The sequence below is a fragment of the Heptranchias perlo genome, chromosome 20, assembly GCF_035084215.1.
Source record: "Heptranchias perlo isolate sHepPer1 chromosome 20, sHepPer1.hap1, whole genome shotgun sequence".
NCBI lineage: Eukaryota > Metazoa > Chordata > Chondrichthyes > Hexanchiformes > Hexanchidae > Heptranchias > Heptranchias perlo.
Window position 1 is genome coordinate 14785471 of NC_090344.1, and position 23234 is coordinate 14808704.

General features: G+C 44.5%; 1 protein-coding gene and 1 non-coding gene across 2 annotated transcripts in view; one reads left to right on the forward strand and one right to left on the reverse strand.

Moving 5' to 3' along the window:
* The window catches only part of LOC137335935 (zinc finger protein 271-like), a 61850-nt gene that overhangs the window by 16893 nt on the left and 21723 nt on the right, over nucleotides 1-23234 (forward strand). Inside the window, exons 4-6 of the mRNA XM_068001446.1 lie at nucleotides 7535-7620; nucleotides 13073-13141; nucleotides 20838-21445. Of these exons, the coding sequence (XP_067857547.1) occupies nucleotides 7535-7620; nucleotides 13073-13141; nucleotides 20838-21445 (763 nt within the window). The remainder of the gene's footprint in view (nucleotides 1-7534; nucleotides 7621-13072; nucleotides 13142-20837; nucleotides 21446-23234) is intronic.
* trnak-uuu (transfer RNA lysine (anticodon UUU)) lies at nucleotides 9786-9871 on the reverse strand. Its single transcript is given in 2 exon segments — nucleotides 9786-9821; nucleotides 9835-9871. It is a non-coding gene; the product is annotated as a tRNA-Lys (tRNA).

Consider the following 23234-nt stretch of genomic DNA (forward strand, 5'->3'; position numbering starts at 1 on the left):
AATCCCCAGCCCACAAACTCTCCCTCCTCGCTGTGCTGAAATCCAAACCCATCGCATCATCTTTCAGTAGCCCTAAACCATGAATGAAAGGGTGAGAGAGGAATGTGAGAGTGAGTGTGAGAGAGTGAGTGTGAGAGAGTGAGTGTGAGAGAGTGAGTGTGAGAGAGTGAGTGTGAGTACAGCAGTGGGCTCGGTGTGGAGAATGAAGTGGGGCAGGTGGAGCATGTTTCAGTGGGGCAGCAGCGATCATAATCTCATTAGGTTTAGAATAGTAATGGAAAAGGACAAGGGACAGTCAAATGTGAAAATTCTTAACTGGAGGAGGGCGAATTTCATGAGTTAAAAAGGGATCTTGTCCAGGTGAATTGGAATCAAAAATTGGCAACAAAACAGTAATTGAACAATGGGAGGCCTTCAAGGAGGAGTTGCTTTGGGTTGAGAGTGGACCGATTCCCACGAGGAGGAATCGAATGGCCTCCAAAGCTGGAGCTCCCTGGATGACAAAAGATATAGAGATCACCATTTCCCCTTCATTTACACACGCTCCCTGACCGATCACCATTTCTCCTTCATTTACAGACGCTCCCTGACCGATCACCATTTCCCCTTCATTTACACACGCTCCCTGACCGATCACCATTTCTCCTTCATTTACAGACGCTCCCTGACCGATCACCATTTCCCCTTCATTTACACACGCTCCCTGACCGATCACCATTTCTCCTTCATTTACTGACTCTCCCTGACCGATCACCATTTCTCCTTCATTTACAGACGCTCCCTGACTGATCACCATTTCTCCTTCATTTATAGACGCTCCCTGAGAATTCCCAGTTTACACCGCGCATGCGCGGGGCCGCGGCCTTTTGTTGAGAGTTGGTCCGGAGCGAAACGGGAGAAACCGGAAACCGGCGGGTAGTGAGGGGGGATAATGTTCACTGTTTTATATTCGGGTCTGGGGCCGCACTCGGGGTTTGTGAAGCCTGAGCCTGGGCCTGAGCCCGGACCCGGGCCCCGGGGTTTATTGATCCTCTTGCTCCGATCCTCTCACCTGCACCGAACGCGCTCCTCCCGCAGCCTCCACTGACTGCGCATGCTCAGGACTCACTGCCCGATAATGAGTCAGACTGCGGCTGCGAGCTGTGCTCCACTGATTCAGATAGGGCACAATCTGTACCGCGCTGCATGCTGGGTGATACAGCCGCCATTGATGATCTTAATATCTGGCCGTGAAGCAAAGACATTGGAAGCAGGGAGAGCGCGTTTGGACTAAGGGAAATAAAATAAACTGAAACCCCAGCTCTTCGTGCCATTGAAACCGGCACAAACACACAGCGCAGACACTCCACCACTTTGGTGAACTCCAGAAAATATTTTTTACGGTAACTTTTATTAATTTCGTTTTATTAAATGTTGCAACTGACGGGTTCAATTACTGTTTATTTTCGAACTGCACCTCAGGATGTCAGTCTCACCACTAATCCCGGCCCTGGTGATTAAGGAGAGTTCCGGACCAATAGGAGGAGCGGAAATTGACTGGAGGGGTGAGAGGGTGAGTTGGTCCTCCAGCCAATCGGAGTGTGTGAGGGGTGGGACTTGTGGCACCGAATGGGAGGGTCTAAACCCAGATGTCCGTCATCGTCTGAAACATAATATTTAAAACCTAATTTATCTTAAACTCCAGGAGACAACTCGACCTTTCTGTTGCGTCTTGAAACAGATCAATCCAGATGAGGTGGAGCAAACATTTCAACATTTGTTGGAAAAACATTTTAATTAAGAACAGCCAACATGGATCATTTGAGATAACTCAAGTCCACTGATAAAGGGAATGTTGTGGATGTTGTGAACAGTGATTGTGAAAGGGTGTTTGGTAAGATGCCGGACAGGAGGCTTGTTGATAAAATTAATACTTACCGTATTAAAAGGAATGAGGCAGTGTGTACAGGAAGTTGTGTAAAGGGCAGAATACAGAGAGTAGTGGTTAATGGATGTTCTCCAGACTGGAGGGATGTAAACAGTGCTGTCCCCCAGGGTTAGTGTTGGGACCATTGCTCTTCTCAATATAGAGAATGATCTCAGCTTGGGTATGTGGGACACAAGGTGAAAATCTCTAGTTGACGCCAAAATTGGCACCAGGGCAACTGTGAAGAGGAGTCAGTGACTTCATTGTGACGTCCACGGGTTAGTAAATGGGCCAGGTGAAATTTAATGGAGAGAAATGTGACGTTATGCATTTTGAGAGGAAGAAAAATGAGATGAAATGTAAACTAAATGGTCAAAGTTTAAAAGTAGAGGAGCAGAGAGACTTAGGGATGGAAGGTTCTAACTAATGCATTGTCTTATTAATGAACAAGTCTGAGAGTCAGCAACTTTAATACCTCATTAAGAAATATATGAGCAAATTCTCTTGCCTCTACCGTTCCAGAGTAAACATGCAAATCCCCCGTGTAGACGAGATCAGCCCTCTGGATGGAACCACGGACTCCCTGAGCTTGATCTCCGGTGTCTCTAGTCCCAACTGCCCCTTACATCAGTATCCCCTCACTTTTATACACTGTTGTGATCCATCTGTTACTGAAGCTGGAACTTCCCTAATCTGTGGTTTACAAGGACACATTGCTTGGTTCCCAGCAGTTACTTTTCTTCAGTAGTGTTCTCATGACCCCTAAACTACCCTGCTTAGTGTTAATTGGAATCATAGAATCATAGAAAATTTACAGCACAGAAGGAGGCCATTCAGTCCATCGTGTCCGCGCCAGCCGAAAATGAGCCACCCAGCCTAATTCCACTTTCCAGCACTTGGTCCACAGCCTTGTAGGTCACGGCACTTCAGGTGCATATCCGGGTACCTTTTAAATGAGTTGAGGGTTTCTGCCTCTACCACCCTTTCAGGCAGTGAGTTCCAGACACCTACGACCCTCTGGGTGAAAAATGTTTTCCTCAGCTCCTCAATAATCCTTCTACCAATCACTTTAAGTCTATGCCCTGCCCCTTGTTTATTGAACTCTCTGCTAAGGGAAATCGGTCCTTCCTATCAACTCTATCTAGGTCATATATAAATGTGTACACCTCAATTAAATCACTCCTCAGCATCCTCTGTTTCAAAGAGAACAATCCCAGCCTATCAATCTTTCTTCATAGCTAAAATTATCCAGTCCTGGCAACATCCTCGTAAATCTCCTCTGTATCCTCTCTCGTGCAATTACACCCTTCCTGTATTGTGGTGACCAGAACTGTACACAGTACTCACGTTTTAGAAAAAAACATTGTTTTATACAGTTCCAGCATAACCTCCCTGGTCTTATATTCTATGCCGTGGCTAATAAAGGAAAGTATACAATATGCCGTGTTAACCACCTTATCAACCTGTCCTTCCACCTTCAGGGATCTGTGGACTTACATTCCAAGGTCCCTCACTTCTTCTACACCGTTCAGTATCCTCCCATTTATTGTGTATTCCCTTGCCTTATTTGCCGGACCCAAATGCATTACCTCACACTTCTCCGGATTGAATTCCATTTACCACTTTTATGCCCACCTGACCAGTCCATTGATATCTTCCTGCACTCTACAGCTTCCTCCTCATTATCAACCATACGGCCAATTTTGTATCATCTGCAAACTTCTTGATCAAGCCCCCTACATTTAAGTCCAAATCATTAATATACATCACAAAAAGCACGGGGCCCAGTACTGAGCTCTGCAGAACCCCACTGGAAACAGCCTTCCAGTCAAAAAAACACCCCTCCATCATTACCCTTTTCTTCCTGCCACTGAGCCAATTTTGGATCCAAATTGCAACTCTCCCTAAGATCCCATGAGATTGTACTTTTTTGACCACTCTGCCATGTGCATTCTTGTCAAAACTCTTGCTAAAATCCATGTAGACTACTTCAAATGCATTACCCTCATCGACTCTCCTTGTTACCTCCTCAAAAAATTCAATCAAGTTAGTCAGACACGACCTTCCCATAACAAATCCACGCTGACTGTCCTTGATTACTCCGTGCCTTTCTAAGTGATGGTTTATCATGTCCCTCAGAATTGATTCCCAAACTTGCCCACCACCGAAGTTAGACTAACTGGCCTGTAATTACTCGGTCTATCCCTCGCTCCCATTTTAAACAATAGTACAACATTAGCAGTCCTCCAATCCTCCAGCACCACACCTGTATCCACTGAGAATTGGAAAATGATGGTCGGAGCCTCCGCTATTTCCTCCATTGCTTCTTTTAACACCCTGTGATACATTTCATCCGGCCCTGGTGATTTATCTACTTTCAAAGATGCTGAACCCCTTCAGGCTGCTTCTCTCACTAAGTTTATCACATCCAATATTTCACACTCCTTCTCCTTAACTACAACGTCTGCACCATCCCTCTCTTTTGTGAAGATGGAAGCAAAGTATTCATTAAGAACCAGACCTACATCATCCGCCTCCACATATAGGTACCTTTTTTGGTCTCTAAAAGGCCCTACTCTTTCCTTCGTTTTCCTCTTGCTCTTAATGTATTTATAAAATATCTTTGGATTTTCCTTGATTTTATTTGTCAATATTTTTTGATGCTCTCTCTTTGGTTTCCTAATTTCCTTTTTAATTTCACCCTTGCACTTTTTATACTCCTCTTGGCTTTCTGTATTATTGAGCTCTCGGTGTCTGACATGAGCTTTCCTTTTCTGCCTTATCTTATCCTGTATGCTACTTGACATCAGGAGATAAAATTTCATATTCATTAAATAAGCATTACACATTACAATCTAATCTACTATATTGCTCACTCTGGTTTAGGTTTACATTATGGCTAATAACAGACGAATTCCTGTTCCTTCCCCTTATCGGATTAGAGATTCCAACTAGCCGATTCTGTGGAATGGAATGGCTGATTAGTGTTTCCATGGCGACCTGCCTGCAGTCAAGCGCCTGTTTGAGTTTCTAACTCAGATTAAACTTCTCTTTCCCATAATACACATTATATCAGACATTTAATGTCAATGTATTTTAGCCATGTTATGTTAATATCTCGAAAACCTGCGAAGTGTTCAGATACACAAACCTTTAAAAGTGGGAGGTCAAGTTGATAAAGTGGTTGAAAAAATACACGTGATCCTCGGTTTTACAAATAGGGGTATCGAGCACAAAAGGAGAGAGGCCATGTAAACCTGTACAAGTTATTGGTTAGGCTGCGGTTAGAATATTTTCTCAAGTTTTGGGGACCTTACACTAGGGAAGATGTCAAGGCCATGGAGAGGGTGCAGAAGAGATTCACTGAAATGCTACCAGTGACGAGAGACTTTAGTTATGAGGAGAGACTGGAGAAACTGGGACTCTTTTCATAGAACAAAGAACGGTAAGGGGAGATCTGAGGGAGGTGATCAAAATTTGATTTTGGGCATTGTCAAAATGTGTTAGGGACACTCAATGTCTCCCAAGGTCTGTGGACAGGGGAGGAGCAGATGGGTTTATCTTATCATCTTCGGGTTAAATGTTGTTCTCATCGAGGCGAGCACCCAGTGTCAACACTCTCCAGTCTGGTACAGCACGGGTTAGATACAGACTAAAGACCCTCTATACTGTACCATCAAACACTCCCAGGGCAGGTACAGCACGGGTTACATACAGAGTAAAGCTCCCTCCACACTGTACCATCAAACCCTCCCAGGGGCAGGTACAGCTCGGGTTAGATACAAAATAAAGTTACCTCTACATTGTCCCATCAAACACTCCTGGGGCAGGTACAGCACGGGTTAGATACAGAGTAAAGCTCCCTCAGCACTGCCCTATCAAACACACCCAGGATAACTACAGCACAGGTTAGACACAGAGTCATGCTCCCTCTACACTGTCGCATCAAACCCTCTCAAGGCAGGGACAGCACGGGTTAGATACAGAGTAAAGCTCCCTCGCCTTGTCCCATCAAACACTCTAATGGCAGGGACAGCACAGAGTAAAGCTCCCTCCACACCCTCTACGCTGTCCAATCAAACACTCACCGACCATACTGAGCAGGATTATTCGGCACTGCAGTGATGTCATAAAGCAGTGCCATTCAGCCCATCTGGTCCTGTCCTTGTCCCTTTAAAGGTGGAGAGCTGGGACATCCTTTCTCAAAACAAAACCCACCTGTTCATAGTGAGAATCCCAGGGGAAGGGTCAAGGTCCAGAGTGTGGAATGCCGGTATAAAATGCCGGCTTTTTTAAAGTCATGACGCTGATCAATGTCTGCGTGAAGATTTCTTGCCATTTGTGTCAAGATTTGGAAAAGACCTGCTGCCTGACACTTTAAATATTGCCCAGCTTTAACTGTAGCTCACGCTGTCCGAAGAGGCAGTGATATCATTAGGTTTTTATGTATCTCCTTGTGCTCCATCTCCTTAACAACACTTGCTGATCACAGCAATGTTTTCATCAAATGGAATCCCAGTGTGAAAAATTGCGCAATTTCACAGCGAAGCAACATAGGCAAGATTGGTGGGAGATGCGACTGGAGATAATGGGCCTGGGGCAGTGATAACATCTCTTTAGCATTAAGATATTCAGTATCCGAAGAAGCAGGGAGATGAGGTCGTTGTGCCTATTTATCCAGGTATCTGCAAAATCCATCGTCTCTCAATGCCCAGCATCATTCTTCCCCTCTCCTGCTTTCCAGTTAAGGTTTTTTTTCGTTAAGTCGCAGTATTTGCTTTGAACATCTATTTCACTGGCATCTGGAGGATCAGAGGAAGCTGGAGATAAAGTAGTGTAACTGCCTACCCGCACTTGGTGCTGTCGTTGTCTGAACAAATCTTTCATGTTCTAACAGTAAATTCCATTTTGTGCGAGCAACTTGTCTGGGGCGAAAGTGACGTGAGTTTCAAAGTGACAAGTCGGAAAGGCAGCGTTGGTCTGCTTGCTTGAATGAAAACTGCCTGAATAGCCAGCAGCCCCTCATTCTTCAATTTTACAACCCATAAGAGCGATACACAATGCACTTTCTTGCCTTCTGTAAAATGCCTCCTGTTCGAAAATCGTGCCGCTCCTCAAAGTCTGCATGTAGTTTTCTTGCCATTTCTGTCATGATTTGGAAAAGATCTGCTGCCTGACACTTTAAATGTTGCCAATCTTTAACTGTCGCTGACAGTGTCTGAACAGTCACTGTTATCATTAGCCTTTTATGTATCTTCTTGTAATCCATTTCATGAACAGTACTAGCTGATCACAGCATCGTTTTCTTCAAATTGAATCCCAATGTGAAAAAGTGCACAATTTCAAAGCTAAGCAACGTGTGCAAGATTGGAAGGAGAGTGCGAGTGGAGATAATTGGCTTGGATCAGTGATCTCTTGAGCATTCAGACATTCATTATCTGAAAGAAGCACGGAGATGAGATTTTTGTCGATATTTATCAGTATAGAAAAGAAGCAGGGAGTTGAGATCCTTTTGTCTATTCATCCTGCTAGTTACAAAATCCTTCGCCTCTCAATGCCCAGCATCTTTCTTTCCAACTCCTTGCTCTGCAGGGAAGTCTTGGTTTCATTAATTCTCCTTGTTTGCAGCAAACATCTAATTCACCTGGCAGATCTGGCCTTGTCTTCAAGTCATCAGTCATCCCATCGTGCTGACATCATGTTAGCAACTCAAGGTAACCTGTTTTATGTTGATGGAATGCATTCGAGACAGTTTTCTGGAACAATATGTCGAGGAACCAACAAGGGAACAGGCTATTTTAGATCGAGTATTGTGTAATGAGACAGGGTTAATTAGTAATCTTATAGTAAATGATCCTCTGGGGAAGAATGATCATAATATTATAGAATTGCATATTGAGTTTGAGAGTGATGTCGTTAAGTCCGAAGCTCGGGTCATAATTTTTTTAAAAACCCAATAGAGTAGTTATGAGGGGTGAGTTGGCTAAGGTAGTTTGGGAAATTAGATTAACAATATGATGGTAGATAAGCAATGGCGAACATTTAAATAAATAATTCATTATTCCTCAACAAAATTACATTCCCTTGAGGATTAAAAACTCCACCGGAAAAGTGGTGCAACCTTGGTTAACTGGAGAAATTAATGATAGAATTAGGTTCAAAGAGGCTTACAATGTTGCCAAAAAGAATAGTAAGCCTGAGGATTCGGAGGGTTTTTAGAAATCAGCAAAGGATGACCAAGAAATTGCTAAAATGGGAGAAAATAGAATGAGGGTAAACCAGCAAGAAATATAAAAATGGATTTTTAGAGCTTCTACAAGTATGTATAAAGGAAGAGATTAGCGTAAGTAAACATGGGTCCCTTGGAGACAGAGACAGGAGAATTTATAATGGCGAATAAGGAAATGGTAGAGACGTTAAACAAATATTTTGTATCTGTCTTCACAGTAGAAGACACAAGAACATATCGGAAATAATGGGGTACCAATTGTCTAATGAGAGTAAGGAACCTAAAGCAATTAAGATTAGTAAAGAAAAAGTACTGGAGAAATTAATGGGACTAAAAGCTGACAAATTCATTGGCCCTGATGGCCGACATCCTATGGTTTTAAAAGAAGTGGCTGCCGAGACAGTGGATGTATTGGTTTTATCTTCCAGAGTTCCCATGATTCTGGAAAGGTCCCCATGGATTGGGAGGTACCAAATGTAACCCCGCTATTCAAGAAAGGAGGGAGAGAGAAAACAGGGAACTACAGGGAATTTAGCCTGACAATAGTAGTAGGGAAATTGCGAGAATCTATTACTAGGGACGTGGTAACAGGGCACTTAGAAAATCATAATATGGTTAGGCACATGGAACACGGTTTTATGAAAGGGAATTCATGTTTGACAACTCAATTCGAGGTTTTGAGGGTGTAGATAGCAGGGTAGATAAGGGAGAACCAGTGAATATAGAATATTTGGATTTTCAAAAGGCATTCGACTAGATGCCACACAAAAGTTTGTTAAACAAGATTAGAGCTCATGGGATTGTGGGTAATATATTAGGATGGATTGGGGATTGTTTGACGTACAGAAAACAGAAAGTCGGAATAAAGAGGTCATTTTCGGGTTGGCAGGTTGTAACTAGTGGGGTGTCGTGAAGATCAGTGCTTGGGCCTCAGCTATTTACAATCTATATCAACGACTTAGATGAAGGGACCGAGTGCAATGTATCCAAGTTTGCTGACGATACAAAACTAGGTGGGAAAGTAAGCTGTGAGGAGGACGCAAAGAGGATGCAAAGTGATACAGACAGGTTAAGTGAGTGGGCTACAATTTGGCAAATGAAGTATAAAGTGGGGAAATGTGAGGTTATTCACTTTGGTAGGAAGAATAGAAAAACAGAATATCTTTTAAAAGGTGAGAGACTACGAAATGTTGGTATTCATAGGTATTTGTGTGTCCTTGTACACGGATCACAGAAATTTAACATGCAGGTGCAGCAAACAATTAGGAAAGCAAATGGTATGTTGGCCTTTATTGCGAGGTGGTTGGATTACAAAGATAAGGAAGTCTTGCTGTAATTTAGTCATTCAGTACAGAGATGAGGAATAATTTCTTCACTGAGGGGGTTGTGAACCATTGGAATTCTCTATCCCAGAGGGCTGTGGATGCTGAGCCATTGAATAGATTCAAAACTCAGATAGATAGAATTTTGGACACGAAGGAACTCAAGGGATATGGTGATAGGACGGGAAAGTGGAGTTGAGGTCGAAGATCAGCGATGACGTTATCAAATGGCGAAGCAGGCTCGAGGGACTGGATGGCCAACTCTTGCTCCTTTCGCTGATGTTGTTCCGCTGGAAAAGCAGAACTTGCCAGCTGTTTTAAAACTTTTAGCCTGAACAGGGACTTGAACCCTAGACCCTCAGATCACTACCTGTTTTTAAAAATCTGATGCTTTATCGACTGAGCTATCCAGGCTCGCTGTTTGATTTGTTTCCATCATACAGGTTCATGGTCGGACTCCGAATTATCCCTGTCGATGTCGAATTAGGGGGAGTATCCCTTTTATACAATTTTCAGCAACGTGTTGAGGAGAATCCTTGTTTCTTTTGAACATGATGGAAGAAACATTGACAGCGAACTCGTGATTTTGCAACTCTTCTTGTTTGTACAAAATGTCTTTTCATTCCTCAGCAGCAATTAAAAAAACACTTCACCCAATGGCTCAAAAGCTAAACTTGTTCCACACGGGAGCTGGAAAATGCCTCTCGACCTTTCAGCCGATCAACAATTGAAAGCTGAATAATTTCACCCGTTACACAGTGACACCAGGCAGCAGATTTGCCTCCTGATTTTCCCTACTCGACACTTCAAACCGATGAATCCCTGCTTCACGGAAAGAAGAATTATGTGTTTGGTTCTTTAGATTTAAAGATCTCGTGCCGTCCGCTTTACCATTTCAGCTGTCGCCAATCGCCCTCTCTCCTACATAAACAAGTAAACTCGCAGCTGCTATTGCAACACGGGAGGCCAGAGGAGCATCAGTGCCCACATGGGAAGAAGTCGATACGTTCTGGATCATACCGGTTGTCCCTTGAACTCCAGTCAACATGTTGAGAAGGTTCAACTACTTCAGGTGAGGCTGAAACTCACAACCTCGGCATTTCTCGAGTGTATAATTATTGTAGAAATAACGCGCACTGGGCGATTGCGCCACTGGAGCCGCGCACGGTCTGTGTCACCAGTGCTCCCATCAAACAGCTTCATCCTCGGTCTCTCAATTATCGCTTCGTGATCTTTCCCACAAAGAAGCCTCGAACCAAGAGGAGCTTCGTTAAACATCAGCAGTGAACTTTAAAAGCCGTGGAATCTGAAACAAAACCCCAAAAGATAAGACTTTTAATTATATTAGTAATGATTTAAGGACAGTTTTTTCATGGTATTTAAGGAGGATTTGGGGAAATTGGGAGCTGAAACTAAGAAACTCTCTCTGGGCTGTCGTTGATTGAAGAGATGTGCGTTATTTCATTTGAAAACCGAGGCTCGGAACTTTCTGATGGAGAAGTGTGTCAGAAGATTGTGGTTAGTGGCAGTTGCCGGTGAGATCGAGAGGAGAGGGAGAAAAGTCAAAGTCACAGCTGTGACAGCTCAAGTGCTCTGCTTATCTGTAATATTTAAAAAGTAATGTACAGTACAGGGCAAACCGATTTAGTGTCGGTTATCAAAAATACTAAAAGACACGGGGTCAAAGGCGGATTTGTGAAGAGGGAACGGATTTAACCGCCAGACCGAAATCATTCCACATGAATCTGAAGCGTCTTGGGGAAAACGGCAGCGCGAACTGTTATGTTCGTGTCATGACTTGAAAGACCCTCCAATTACCGACAGTATCTTTGAACGAGTTGTGCAGTAAAACCGCGATTGAAGCCGCTTTGCATTCGTCAAACGTGTAGGTGACGATATTGGGTTTGATAAGGGTCGATTTCAATTATTTGAAATCTCACCATGTGACCCGAAGATTGACCGCAGAATCAAGTTTTCCCTGTAAGTCCTGAATTGAAGGGAAAGGCGCAACAAGCAGGTCGGAGAAATGAAGAGCAGAAAATGTGGATGAAACTTGCACGAGTGAAAATCCCTGTATGTTGGAAGTCTCAGTCCCCAGTGGTGGAGAGGATTGGGATTTCAAGCTGTCTCACAGCTCACACACACACCATTGGCTCATTTAGTTAACTTCTACAATCGATTACATCATCACTTAATCTTCTGTACACAAGGAAATACAAACCTTGTCCACGCAACCTGTCCGCATAATTTAAATATTTTAGCCCAGGTATAATTCCGGTCAATTCTGGTGAATCTGCACTGCACCCCCGCCAAAGCCAATATATCCTCCCTCAGGCGTGGTGTCCAGAACTGAATGCAGTACTCTAAATGTGGTCTCAGCAGAGTTTATGCAACTGTAACATTTTTTTTATTCATTCATGGGATGTGGTCGTCGCTGGCAAGGCCGGCATTTATTGCCCATCCCGAATTGCCCTTGAGAAGGTGGTGGTGAGCCGCCTTCATGAACCGCTGCAGTCCGTGTGGTGAAGGTTCTCCCACAGTACTGTTAGGCAGGGAGTTCAAGGATTTTGACCTGGAGACGATGAAGGAACGGCGATATATTTCCAAGTCGCGATGAAGTGTGACTTGGAGTGGGACATGCAGGTGGTGTTGCCCCCATGTGCCTGCTGCCCTTGTCCTTTTAGGTGGTAGAGGTCGCGGGTTTGGGAGGTGCTGTCGAAGAAGCCTTGGCGAGTTGCTGCAGTGCATCCTGTGGATGGTGCACACTGCAGCCACTGTGCGCCGTTGGTGAAGGGAGTGAATGTTTAGGGTGGTGGATGGGGTGCCAATCAAGCGGGCTGCATTGTCCTGGATGGTGTCGAGCTTCTTGAGTGTCATTGGAGCTGCACTCATCCAGGCAAGTGGAGAGTATTTCCTCACACTCCTGACTTGTGCCTTGTAGATGGCTTTGGTGAGTGAGGAGGTCATTCACTCGCCGCAGAATACCCAGCCTCTGACCTGCTCTCGTAGCCACAGTATTTATGTGGCTGGTCCAGTTACGTTTCTGGTCAATGGTGACCCCCAGAATGTTGATTGTGTTGGATTCGGCAATGGTAATGCCGTCGAATGTCAAGGGGAGGTCGTTAGACTCTCTCTTGTTGGAGATGGTCATTGCCTGGCACTTGTCTGGCGCGAATGTTACTTGCCATTATCAGCCCAAGCTTGGATGTTGTCCAGGTCTTGCTGCATGCAGGCACGGACTGCTTCATTATCTGAGGGGTTGCGAATGGAACTGAACACTGTGCAACGATCAGCGAACATCCCCATTTCTGACCTTATGATTGAGGGAAGGTGATTGATGAAGCAGCTGAAGATGGTTGGGCCCAGGACACTGCCCTGAGGAACTCCTGCAGCAATGTCCTGGGGCTGAGATGATTGGCCTCCAACAACCGCCACCATCTTCCTTTGTGCTCGGTATGACTCCAGCCACTGGAGAGTTTTCCCCCTAATTCCCATTGATTTCAATTTTACTTGGGCTCCTTGATGCCACACTCGGTCAAATGCTAGCTTGATGTCAAAGCCAGTCATCTCACCCCACCTCTGGAATTCAGCTCTTTTGTCCATGTTTGCTCCAAGGTTGTAATGTGGTCTGGAGCCGAGTGGTCCTGGCGGAACCCAAACTGAGCATCGCTGAGCAGGTTATTGGTGAGTAAGTGCCACTTGATAGCGCTGTCGACGACATCTTCCATCACTTTGCTGATGATTGAGAGTAGACTGATGGGGCGGTAATTGGCCGGATTGGATTTGTCCTGCTTTTTGTGGACAGGACATACCTGGGCAATTTTCCAATTTGTCGGGTAGATGCCAGTGTTGTTGCTGTACTGGAACAGTTGGGATAGAGGCACGGCTAGTTCTGGAGCACAAGTCTTCAGCACTACAGCCGGGATGTTGTCGGGGCCCACAGCCTTTGCTGTATCCAGTGCACTCAGCCGTTTCTTAATATCACGTGGAGTGAATCGAATTGGCTGAAAACTGGCTTCTGTGATGGTGGGGATATCGGGAGGAGGCCGAGATGGATCATCCACTCGGCACTTCTGGCTGAAGATGGTTGCAAACGCTTCAGCCTTGTCTTTTGCACTCCCGTGCTGGACTCCACCATCAGTGAGGATGGGATTGTTTACAGAGCCTCCTCCTCCCGTTAGTTGTTTAATTGTCCACCACCATTCACGACTGGATGTGGCAGGACTGCACAGCTTGGATCTGTTCCATTGTTTGTGGAATCGTTTAGCTCTGTCTATATCATGTTGCTTCTGCTGTTCAGCATGCATATAACTTCCACCCTTTGTATTCCAGCTCCCTTGAGATAAAGGCCCACATTCTATTAGCCTTTTTAATTACTTTTGTACCTGTCCACCGATATTTAGTGATTGTTGTACTTGGACCCCTAAATATCTCTGCTTCCCCACAGTTGCTTGCTTCTCTCCATTTAGAAAATGCTCTTAATGATCTTGCTTAGGTCCAAAGTGAATGACCTCACACTTTCCCATCTTGAAAGTTTGAACGCGCTGGGGGTCTTATCTGTAGAAACGAGAAGGCTGAGGGTGACCTGATATAGTACTTTAAGATTATGCAAGGGTTTGATAGGTCAGATGTAGATGAGGTGTTTGTACTTTGGGGGTAGGGACTCCAAAACCTGGGGCCAATAATATAAGATAGTGATCAATAAATCCAAAATAACATTCAAGAGAACCATATTTACGCAGAGAGTCATTAGAATGTGCAACTCGCTACCACGAATAGCATGGATGCATTTATGGGGAAATGAAATAAATACATGGAGGAGAAGGGAATACTCGGGTTTGCTCATTGGGTTAGATGAAGAGGGGTTGGAGGAGGTTCGTCTGCAGCATAAACACCAGCATAGTCTAGTTGGGCCGAATTGCCTGTTTCTGTGATGTACATTCTATGTAATTCTATGTAAGCTCCATCTGCCACAGTTTTACCAACTCACTTCATCTATCATTTTCCTTTTGCAACTTTATGCTGCCATCGACATTACTCACTGTGGCACCAAACTCGGTGTCGTCGACAAACTTGGATATATGGCTCTCTATTTCTTCAATAGCCTCATTTATACATATGGTAAAAAGCTGATGCCCCGGTACAGATCCCTGGGGAACACCACAAATCACATCCTGTCAATTTGAGCGCAGATCCATTATCCCTACTCTCTGTCTCCTACCTCCTAACCAACTCCCTACCCATGTCAATAGGTTGCTTTAAATTCCATGCGCTCTCATTGTTTTTAACACTCTCTTATGTGGTACCTTATCGAATGCCTCTTGAAGTCAATGTACATATAACACCCAGAGACACTGCATTATCTACCACATTATTTACATCTTCAAAATGTTCAGCTTGTTTCGTTAGACTTGACTTACCCTTTACAAATCCATGCTGGCTCTGTCTGATCAATTCATATTTATCCAAGTGCTCAGTCATTCTTTCCCTAATAACAGATACGGGTAACTTCCCCACAACAGGCATCAGACTAATAGGTTTATAATTTCCTACTTTATCTCTCCTCCCCTTCCTAAATAATGGAATGACATTGGCATTTTTTCAATCCATGGAACAATTCCTGAATCATGAGAGTATTAAAGATCATGACCAAAGCTTGTAAAATTTCCTCACTTACTCCTTTTAATCCCCTGGGGTGGTAACCATCAGATCCTGGAGATTTGACTATCTTTAGTCTCATTATTTTCTCCATTACCATTATTTTACTTACACTGAATCGCCTTGATTTATTTTCAGTTTTCCTCGTGTCTATGATATATTATCCTCATCCTTTTCTGCGAGTATTTAGCTGGTCTGCCATTTCCTGATTTTCAATTACAATATCACCGCCATTTGTCTTTAAGGGGCCCACATTACTCTTAGTCACCCTTCTTTCTCTTAATACACGTGTAAAAACCTTGAGACTTGTCCTTAATTTCCCTCACAAGTTTTTCTCGTTTACCCTTTTATCACCTCTTATGATTTTTTTAGTTTCAGCATCACAATAAACAACACTTCGCTGTGAAATTTGCTTAATTCGTCCTTCAGTGTCACAGCGAGATTTGTCTGATCCTCTCGTTTATTTAATGTAACAAACAAACACAAGCACAAATATTCATCCGTGCATCAATGCACTGATGGACACACAAAGATAAACACAGCCAGAAACGCAGTCAGTATCTGGATTCACAGGTAAACGGGCAAGCGAAATTGACAAAGGTAAAACAGTCTGAACCCCCAACAGAATGTGCCGTGTAGGTGAAACGGATCTCAACTCCCTGCTTCTTTTCTGTACTGATAAATATAGACAAAAATCTCATCTCCGTGCTTTTTTCAGATAATGAATGTCTTAATGCTGAAGAGATCGCTGATCCAAGCGAATTATCCCCAGTCGCACTCTCCTTCCAATCTTGCACGTGTTGCTCAGCTTTGAAATTGTGCATTTTTTCACACTGGGATTCAATTTGAAGGAAACGATGCTGTGATCAGCTAATGTTGTTAAGGAGATGGAGCACAAGAAGATAGATAAAAGGCCAATGATAACAGTGACTGTTCAGACACTGTGAGCTACAGTTCAAGGTCAGCAACATTTAAAGTGTCAGGTAGCAGATCTTTTCCAAATCTTGACAGAAATGGCAAGAAAACTTAACGCAGACTTTGATCAATATCACAACTTTCAAATAGCGGTCATTTTATACAAGGCAAGAAAGATTTACAAGGATGTTGCCTGGGCTGTAGAATTTTAGCTAAGAGGAAAGATTTGGAACTAAGGAGGCCAAAGGCAGATTTAATTAACGTGTACAAAAATATGAGGGGAATTGATAGTGTGGATTGGAAGGACCTATTTCCCTTAACAGAGAGGTTAATAATCAGGGGTATAGATTTAAAGTGATTGGTAGAAGTGGGGAGCTGAGGAGAAATTCTTTCACCCAAGGGTTGTGGGGTCTGGAACACACTGCCTGAAAGGGTGGTGGAGGCGGACACCCTCATCGCATTTAAAGACTACGTGGGTATATACTCAAAGTGCCATAACATACAAGGTTACAGACCAAGAGCTGGAAAGTGGGATTAAGCTGGATAGCTCTTTTTCGGCAGGAACAGACACGACGGGCTGAATGGCCTCTTTCTGTGCCGTAAATTTATTTGATTCTATGATTCTAATTAACAGTAAGCAGGGTAGTTTAGGGCTCATAAAAATGCTACTGAAGAAAAGTAACTGATGGGAACCAAGCAATGTGTCCTTGTAAACCACAGATTAGGGAATTTACAGCTCCAGTGCCAGAGATGGATCACTACAGGGTATAACAGTGAAAGGATACTGATGTAAGGGGCAGTCGGGAGTGGAGACACCGGAGATCAAGCTCAGGGTGCCTGAGGCTCTATCCAGCGGGATCATCTCGTGTACACGGGAGACTTGCATGTTTACTCTGGTGCGGTAGAGGAAAGAGAATTTACTCATATATTTCTTAATAACGTGTTAAAGTTGCTGACTCTCAGACTTGTTAATTAATAAGACAACGTATTGGTTAGAACCTTCCTTCCCGAAGTCTCTCTGCTCCTCTACTTTAAAACTTTGACCATTTAGTTTATATTTCATCTCATTTTTCTTCCTCTCAAAATGTATGACGTCACATTTCTCTCCATTAAACTTCACCTGCCTGTTTCCGAACCTGTGGACGTCACAATGACGTCACTGGCTCCTCTTCACAGTTCCCCACGCTGCCAATTTTGGCGTCATCTAGAGATTTTCACCTTGTGTCCCACATACCCAAGCTCAGATCATTCTCTACATTGAGAAGAGCAATGGTCACAACACTGACCCTGGGGGACACCACTGTTTACATCCCTCCAGTCTGAAGAACATCCATTAAACACTACTCTCTGTTTTCTGCCCTTTACACAACTTCCTATCCACACTGCCCCATTCATTTTAATACCGTGAGTATTAATTTTATCAACAAGCCTCCTGTCCGGCATCTTATCAAATCCCTTTTCACAATCCATCTGCACAACATCCACTACATTCCCTTTAACGGTAGACTCGAGTTATCTCAAATAATCCATGTTGGCTATTCTTAATGAATGTGTTTATCCAACAAATGTTGAAATGTTTGCTCCACCTCATCTGGTTTCATCTGTTTCAAGCCACAACAGAAAGGTCGAGTTTGCTCCTGGAGCTTAAGATAAATTATTTTTTTTAAATGATGCTTCAGACAATGGGGTCATCTGGGCTCAGACCCGCCCATTCGGTGCCGCAACTCACGCCCCTCACACACTCCGATTGGTTGGAGGACCAACTGTTCTTTCATCCCTCAAGTCAATTTACCATAAGAGCATAAGATCATAAGAGATAGGAGCAGGAGTAGGCCATTCGGCCCCTCGAGCCTGCTCCGCCATTTAATGAGATCATGGCTGATCTGATGTTTATCTCAACTCCACTTACCCGCCCTTTCCCCAAATCCTTTGACTCCCTTGCGAATCAAAAATTTGTTGAACTCAGCCTTGAATGTATTCAATGACTCAGCCTCCACAGCTTTTTGGGGCAATGAATTCCAAAGATTCACAACCCTCTGGGAGAAGAAATTCCTCCTCATTTCCGTCTTAAACGGGCGACCACTTATTCTGAGACTATGCCCCCTGGTTTTAGATTCCCCCATGAGGGGTAACAACCTCTCAGTATCTACCCTGTCGAGTCCCCTCAGAATCTTGTCTGTTTCAATAAGATCTCCTCTCATTCTTCTCAACTCCAATGATTATAGACCCAACCTGAGCAATCTTTCCTCATAAGACAGCCCTTCCATACCCGGAATCAACCGAGTGAACCTTCTCTGAACTGCCTCCAATGCAAGTATGCCCTTCCTTAAATAAGGTCACCAGAACTGTACGCAGTACTCCAGATGTGGTCTCACCAGCACCCTGTACAGTTGTAGCATGTCTTCCCTGCTTTAACACTCCAACCCCCTCGAAATAAAGGACAATATTCCATTTGCCTTCCGGATTACCTGCTGCACTTGCATGTTGACTTTTTATGTTTCATGTACGAGGACACCCAGATTCCTCTGTACCGCAGCATTTTGTAGTATTTCTCCATTCAAATAATATTTTGCTTTTTTATTTTTCCTCCCAAAGTGCATGACTTCATATTTTCCCACATTATATTCCATCTACCAAATTTTTGCCCATCCGCTTAACCTGTCAATATCTCTTTACAGTCACTTTGTGTCCTTATCGCAACTTGCTTTTCCACATATCTTTGTATCATCAACAAATTTTGCCACAAGACACTCTTATCCTTCATCCCAGCCATTATTATATACTGTAAAAAGTTGAGGCCCCAGCACTGATCGCTGTGGCACCCCACTCGTTACAGGAAATTGCAATAAATTCCTGCTGCTCCTTTTGGTCCGGATATCTCGTTAATCACCATGGCGGGATTAATGGAGAAACTGACGGTTCTGAGGTGCAGTTGGAAAATAAACATTAATTGAACCCGTCAGTTGCAACAATTAATAAAACGAAATTAATACAAGTTACCGAATAAAATATTTTCTGGAGTTCACCAAAGTGTGTGTGTGTGGGGGGGCTTCTATGCCGTGTATTTGTGCCGGTTTAAATGGCACGAAGGGCTGGGCTTTCAGTTTATTTCATTATCCTTGATCCAAACGCGCTCTCCCTGCTTCAAATGTTTTTGCTTTTCGTACAGACATTACGATAAGCAATGGCGGCTGTAGCACCCAGCATGCAGCGCGGTAGAGATTGTGCCCTATCTGAATCAGAGGAGCACAGTGCGCAGGCGCATTAGTGACTCATGATAAGGCAGTGTGTTCTGAGCATGCGCGGTCAGTCGAGGCTGCGGGAGGAGCGCGTTCGGTGCAGGTGAGAGGATCGGAGCAAGAGGATCAATAAACCCCGGGGCCCGGGTCCGGGCTCAGGCCCAGGCTCAGGCTTCACAAACCCCGAGTGCGGCCCCAGACCCGAATATAAAACAGTGAACATTATCCCCCCTCACTACCCGCCGGTTTCCGGTTTCTCCCGTTTCGCTCCGGACCAACTCTCAACAAAAGGCCGCGGCCCCGCGCCTGCGCGGTGTAAACTGGGAATTCTCAGGGAGCGTCTGTAAATGAAGGAGAAATGGTGATCGGTCAGGGAGCGTCTGTAAATGAAGGAGGAATGGTGATCGGTCAGGGAGCGTCTGTAAATGAAGTAGAAATGCTGATCCGTCAGGGAGTGTCTATAAATGAAGGAGAAATAATGGTGGGTCAGGGAGCGTCTGTAAATGAAGGAGAAATAGTGATCGGTCAGGGAGCGTCTAAAAATGAAGGAGAAATAACGATCTCTACACCTTTTGTCATCCAGGGATCTCCAGCTTTGGAGGCCGTTCCTTTCCTCCTCGTGGGGATATGTCTGCTCTGTACCTGAACCAACTCCTCATTCAAGGCCTCCCATTGTTCAATTACTGTTTTGTTGCCAATTTTTGATTCCAATCCACCTGGACAAGATCCCTTTTTAACTCACTGGAATTAGCCCTCCTCCAGTTAGGAATTTTCACATTTGACTGTCCCTTGTCCTTTTCCATAACTGTTCCAAACCTAATGAGATTATGATCACTGTTGCCCCACTGAAACATGGTCCACCTGCCCCACTTCATTCTCCACACCGAGCCCACTGCTGTACTCACATTCACTCTCTCACATTCACTCTGTCACAGTCTCTCACGCTCACTCTCACATTCACTCTTTCACACTCTCTCACATTCCTCTCTCACCCTTTCACTCATGGTTTAGCACCACTGAAAGATGATGCGATGGGTTTGGATTTCAGCTCAGGGAGGAGGGAGAGTGTGTGGGATGGGGATTTATAGCTTTGAGGAACAAGAGAGTAAAGAATGTTCCATAGAAACTAGAATTGTCTGTTCTAAATTTTTATCCTGTACTTACAGTGATAACTTTTATAAACTCCTTTTACAGGGTATTTGAAGGGGTGGATTTGCAGACAGGAAACTCAAACCAAAGACCACGTCAAGATCTGACAGAGTCACTCGATTCATCAGGACCTGAATATCATCGGCCTTTGAATGTGGAAGGAGAAATGTTTGTCTGTTCTGTCTTTCGGAAAAGATTTGAAACATCAGTGTGAGTGGAAAAGCACCGAGACACACACACCCGAGTGAGAGTGTTCCAGTGCACTGACTGTGGAAAGAGCTTGAACCAGTTACACAGCCTGAAAAAACATCCCACCATTCACAGCGGGGAGAAACCGTACACGTGTTCTGTGTGTGGACGAGGCTTCAACTGATCGTCCAACCTGGAGAGACACAAGGACACCCGGACCACGGAGAAACCGTGGAAATGTGGGGACTGTGGGAAGGGATTCAATTACCCGTCAAAGCTGGAAATTCATCGACGCAGACACACCGGGGATAGGCCGTTCATCTGCTCCGTGTGTAAGAAGGGATTCACTGAGTCATCCCACCTGCTGACACACCAACGAGTTCACTCTGATGAGAGATCTTTTACATGCTCTGACTGTGGGAAGAGCTTTAAAAGCAGAAACAAACTTCTGAGACATCAGCACGGTGACACTGGGGAGAGGCCGTTCATCTGCTCTGTGTGTAAGAAGAGATTTACTCGTTCGTCCACCCTGCTGAGACACCAGCGAATTCACACTGGGGAGAGGCCATTCTCCTGTTCCGTGTGTAAGAAGAGATTCACTCAGTCATCCAACCTGCTGAAACACCAGCGAGTTCACACTGGGGAGAGGCCATTCTCCTGCTCCGTGTGTAAGAAGAGATTCACTCAGTCATCCACCCTGCTGATACACCAGCGAGTTCACACTGGGGAGAGGCCATTCTCCTGCTCTGTATGTAGGAAGAGATTCACTGAGTCATCCAACCTGCTGAGACACCAGCGAGTTCACACTGATGAGAGACCTTTTAAATGTTCTGACTGTGGGAAGAGATATAAAAGCAAAAGGAATCTGCTGACACACCAACGTATTCACACTGGGGAGAGACTTTTTAAATGTTCTGACTGTGAGAAGGGCTTTAAAAGCACAAATGATCTCCTGAAACACCAACACACTCACACTGGGGAGAGACTGTTCACCTGCTCCGTGTGTGGGAAGAGATTCACTAATTCATCACACCTTCTGAAACATCAACTTGTTCACACTATTGAGTGACCTTTAAACTCAGTGACTGTGAGAAGAGCTTCAAAAGCAGAAATGAACTGCTGACACATCAACTCACACCTATTGGGGAGAGACTGTTCACCTGCTTCGTGTGTGGGAAGGGATTCACTCAGTCATCACACGTGCTGAGACACCAGCGAGTTCACATATGACTGCAGGGGTTGGATTCTGCGGTTAATCCCATCCAGGACTGAACCATGTTCATTCTGACAGTTGGGGTTTGTTTCTGCTGATGTTAATAACCGCTATAACTGGGCTGGAGTTTAATATTCTGAATATCTGTAAAATAAATCAGCTTTATTTTAAACCCTTGTTGTAGATTTTGGTCTTTCCCACCTGAGTGTTTAGCATCACCTGACTGGAGCTCAGAAAGGACAATCTGGGGGGAGGATCGTCCGGTGGGAACAGAACTTCAGCCTGGACACAGTCCTTCAGGGCCACACTGAGAGGGGCAAACGGCACTTTGGTCTTTCTCATCTCTCTTCACTGACAGTAAAGTCGCCGTGCGGGTTTATCTTGTGTGTAAGAAATGTGTCCCAGCCGCTCTCTTTCATGGTTCAGATCTCCTCGGCACGGAACAGAAGGGTCCTTTCCAATGGAGTCAAGAAGGACAATGGTGAATGCTGGAAAAGTGCTGTCAAATCAGAGATTGGTGTAAAACTGTGATCGATTCCTGACTGGAAGTGAAACGGCAGGTTTAAGTCTCCAGTCTAAAAATAACTGGTAATTATTCTATGAAGATTTAAATTGTTTGTGTGACAGTCCTGAGTCCACCATTTAAGGCAGGCGAAAATAAACCCATTTAAAATCAGTGGGTTGAAGCGTGCAATGAAATAGCAGAAGAGGTAATTCACATGAGCCTGTTAACTGCTGATACAATTATACAACAGTCATTTGATCTGTCGGTAAAGAAGGACCTGCAGTGTGTTTCCAGAATTCCCTGTTTTATTGATGTCTTTGTGTTAGACACCAGGATAACGAAAGATACTCGACCCGGACCATCCACAGGGTGGGGGCGATCCCGACAGTTACTCTGGGATCACTCCTGCTGCGGAACTCTACCACTGACCCTGCTGAAGGTTGCAGGCTCAGGGAGTGGGGCCTCCAGGAGTGGACTGTAAGAAAGCTGGGTTTCAGTATCCTGACAAATATATGCCGAGGAACCAGAGGAATCCTTACTAAGGAACCGTCTGGGGTTTTACCTGTCAGTGGAGGTCTTGTGGTGAATGATTCCTGACTCCCCGAACTGTCTTACATTTAACTCAGGTCAGGCCAGGATGAATTCAGTTCACAGGAGAATTGGGACAAATATCACCCACAATCAAGGGAGACAAAAGCAGCCATTAGCGAAGCTCAGAGATCTTTGGAAAAGAAGATGGTGCACAATTTTAATAACAGTAAAAGCTTTTCCAGCTGCTTCAGGAATCAGAAGACTATTAAAGATGGTTTCGGGCCACTGAAAGACAGTTCAGGACAGATTCCCGGACTATGGCAGAGCTGTTAAATGACTATTTCTCATCAGCCTACACTCCTGTGGATGATGCTCAGA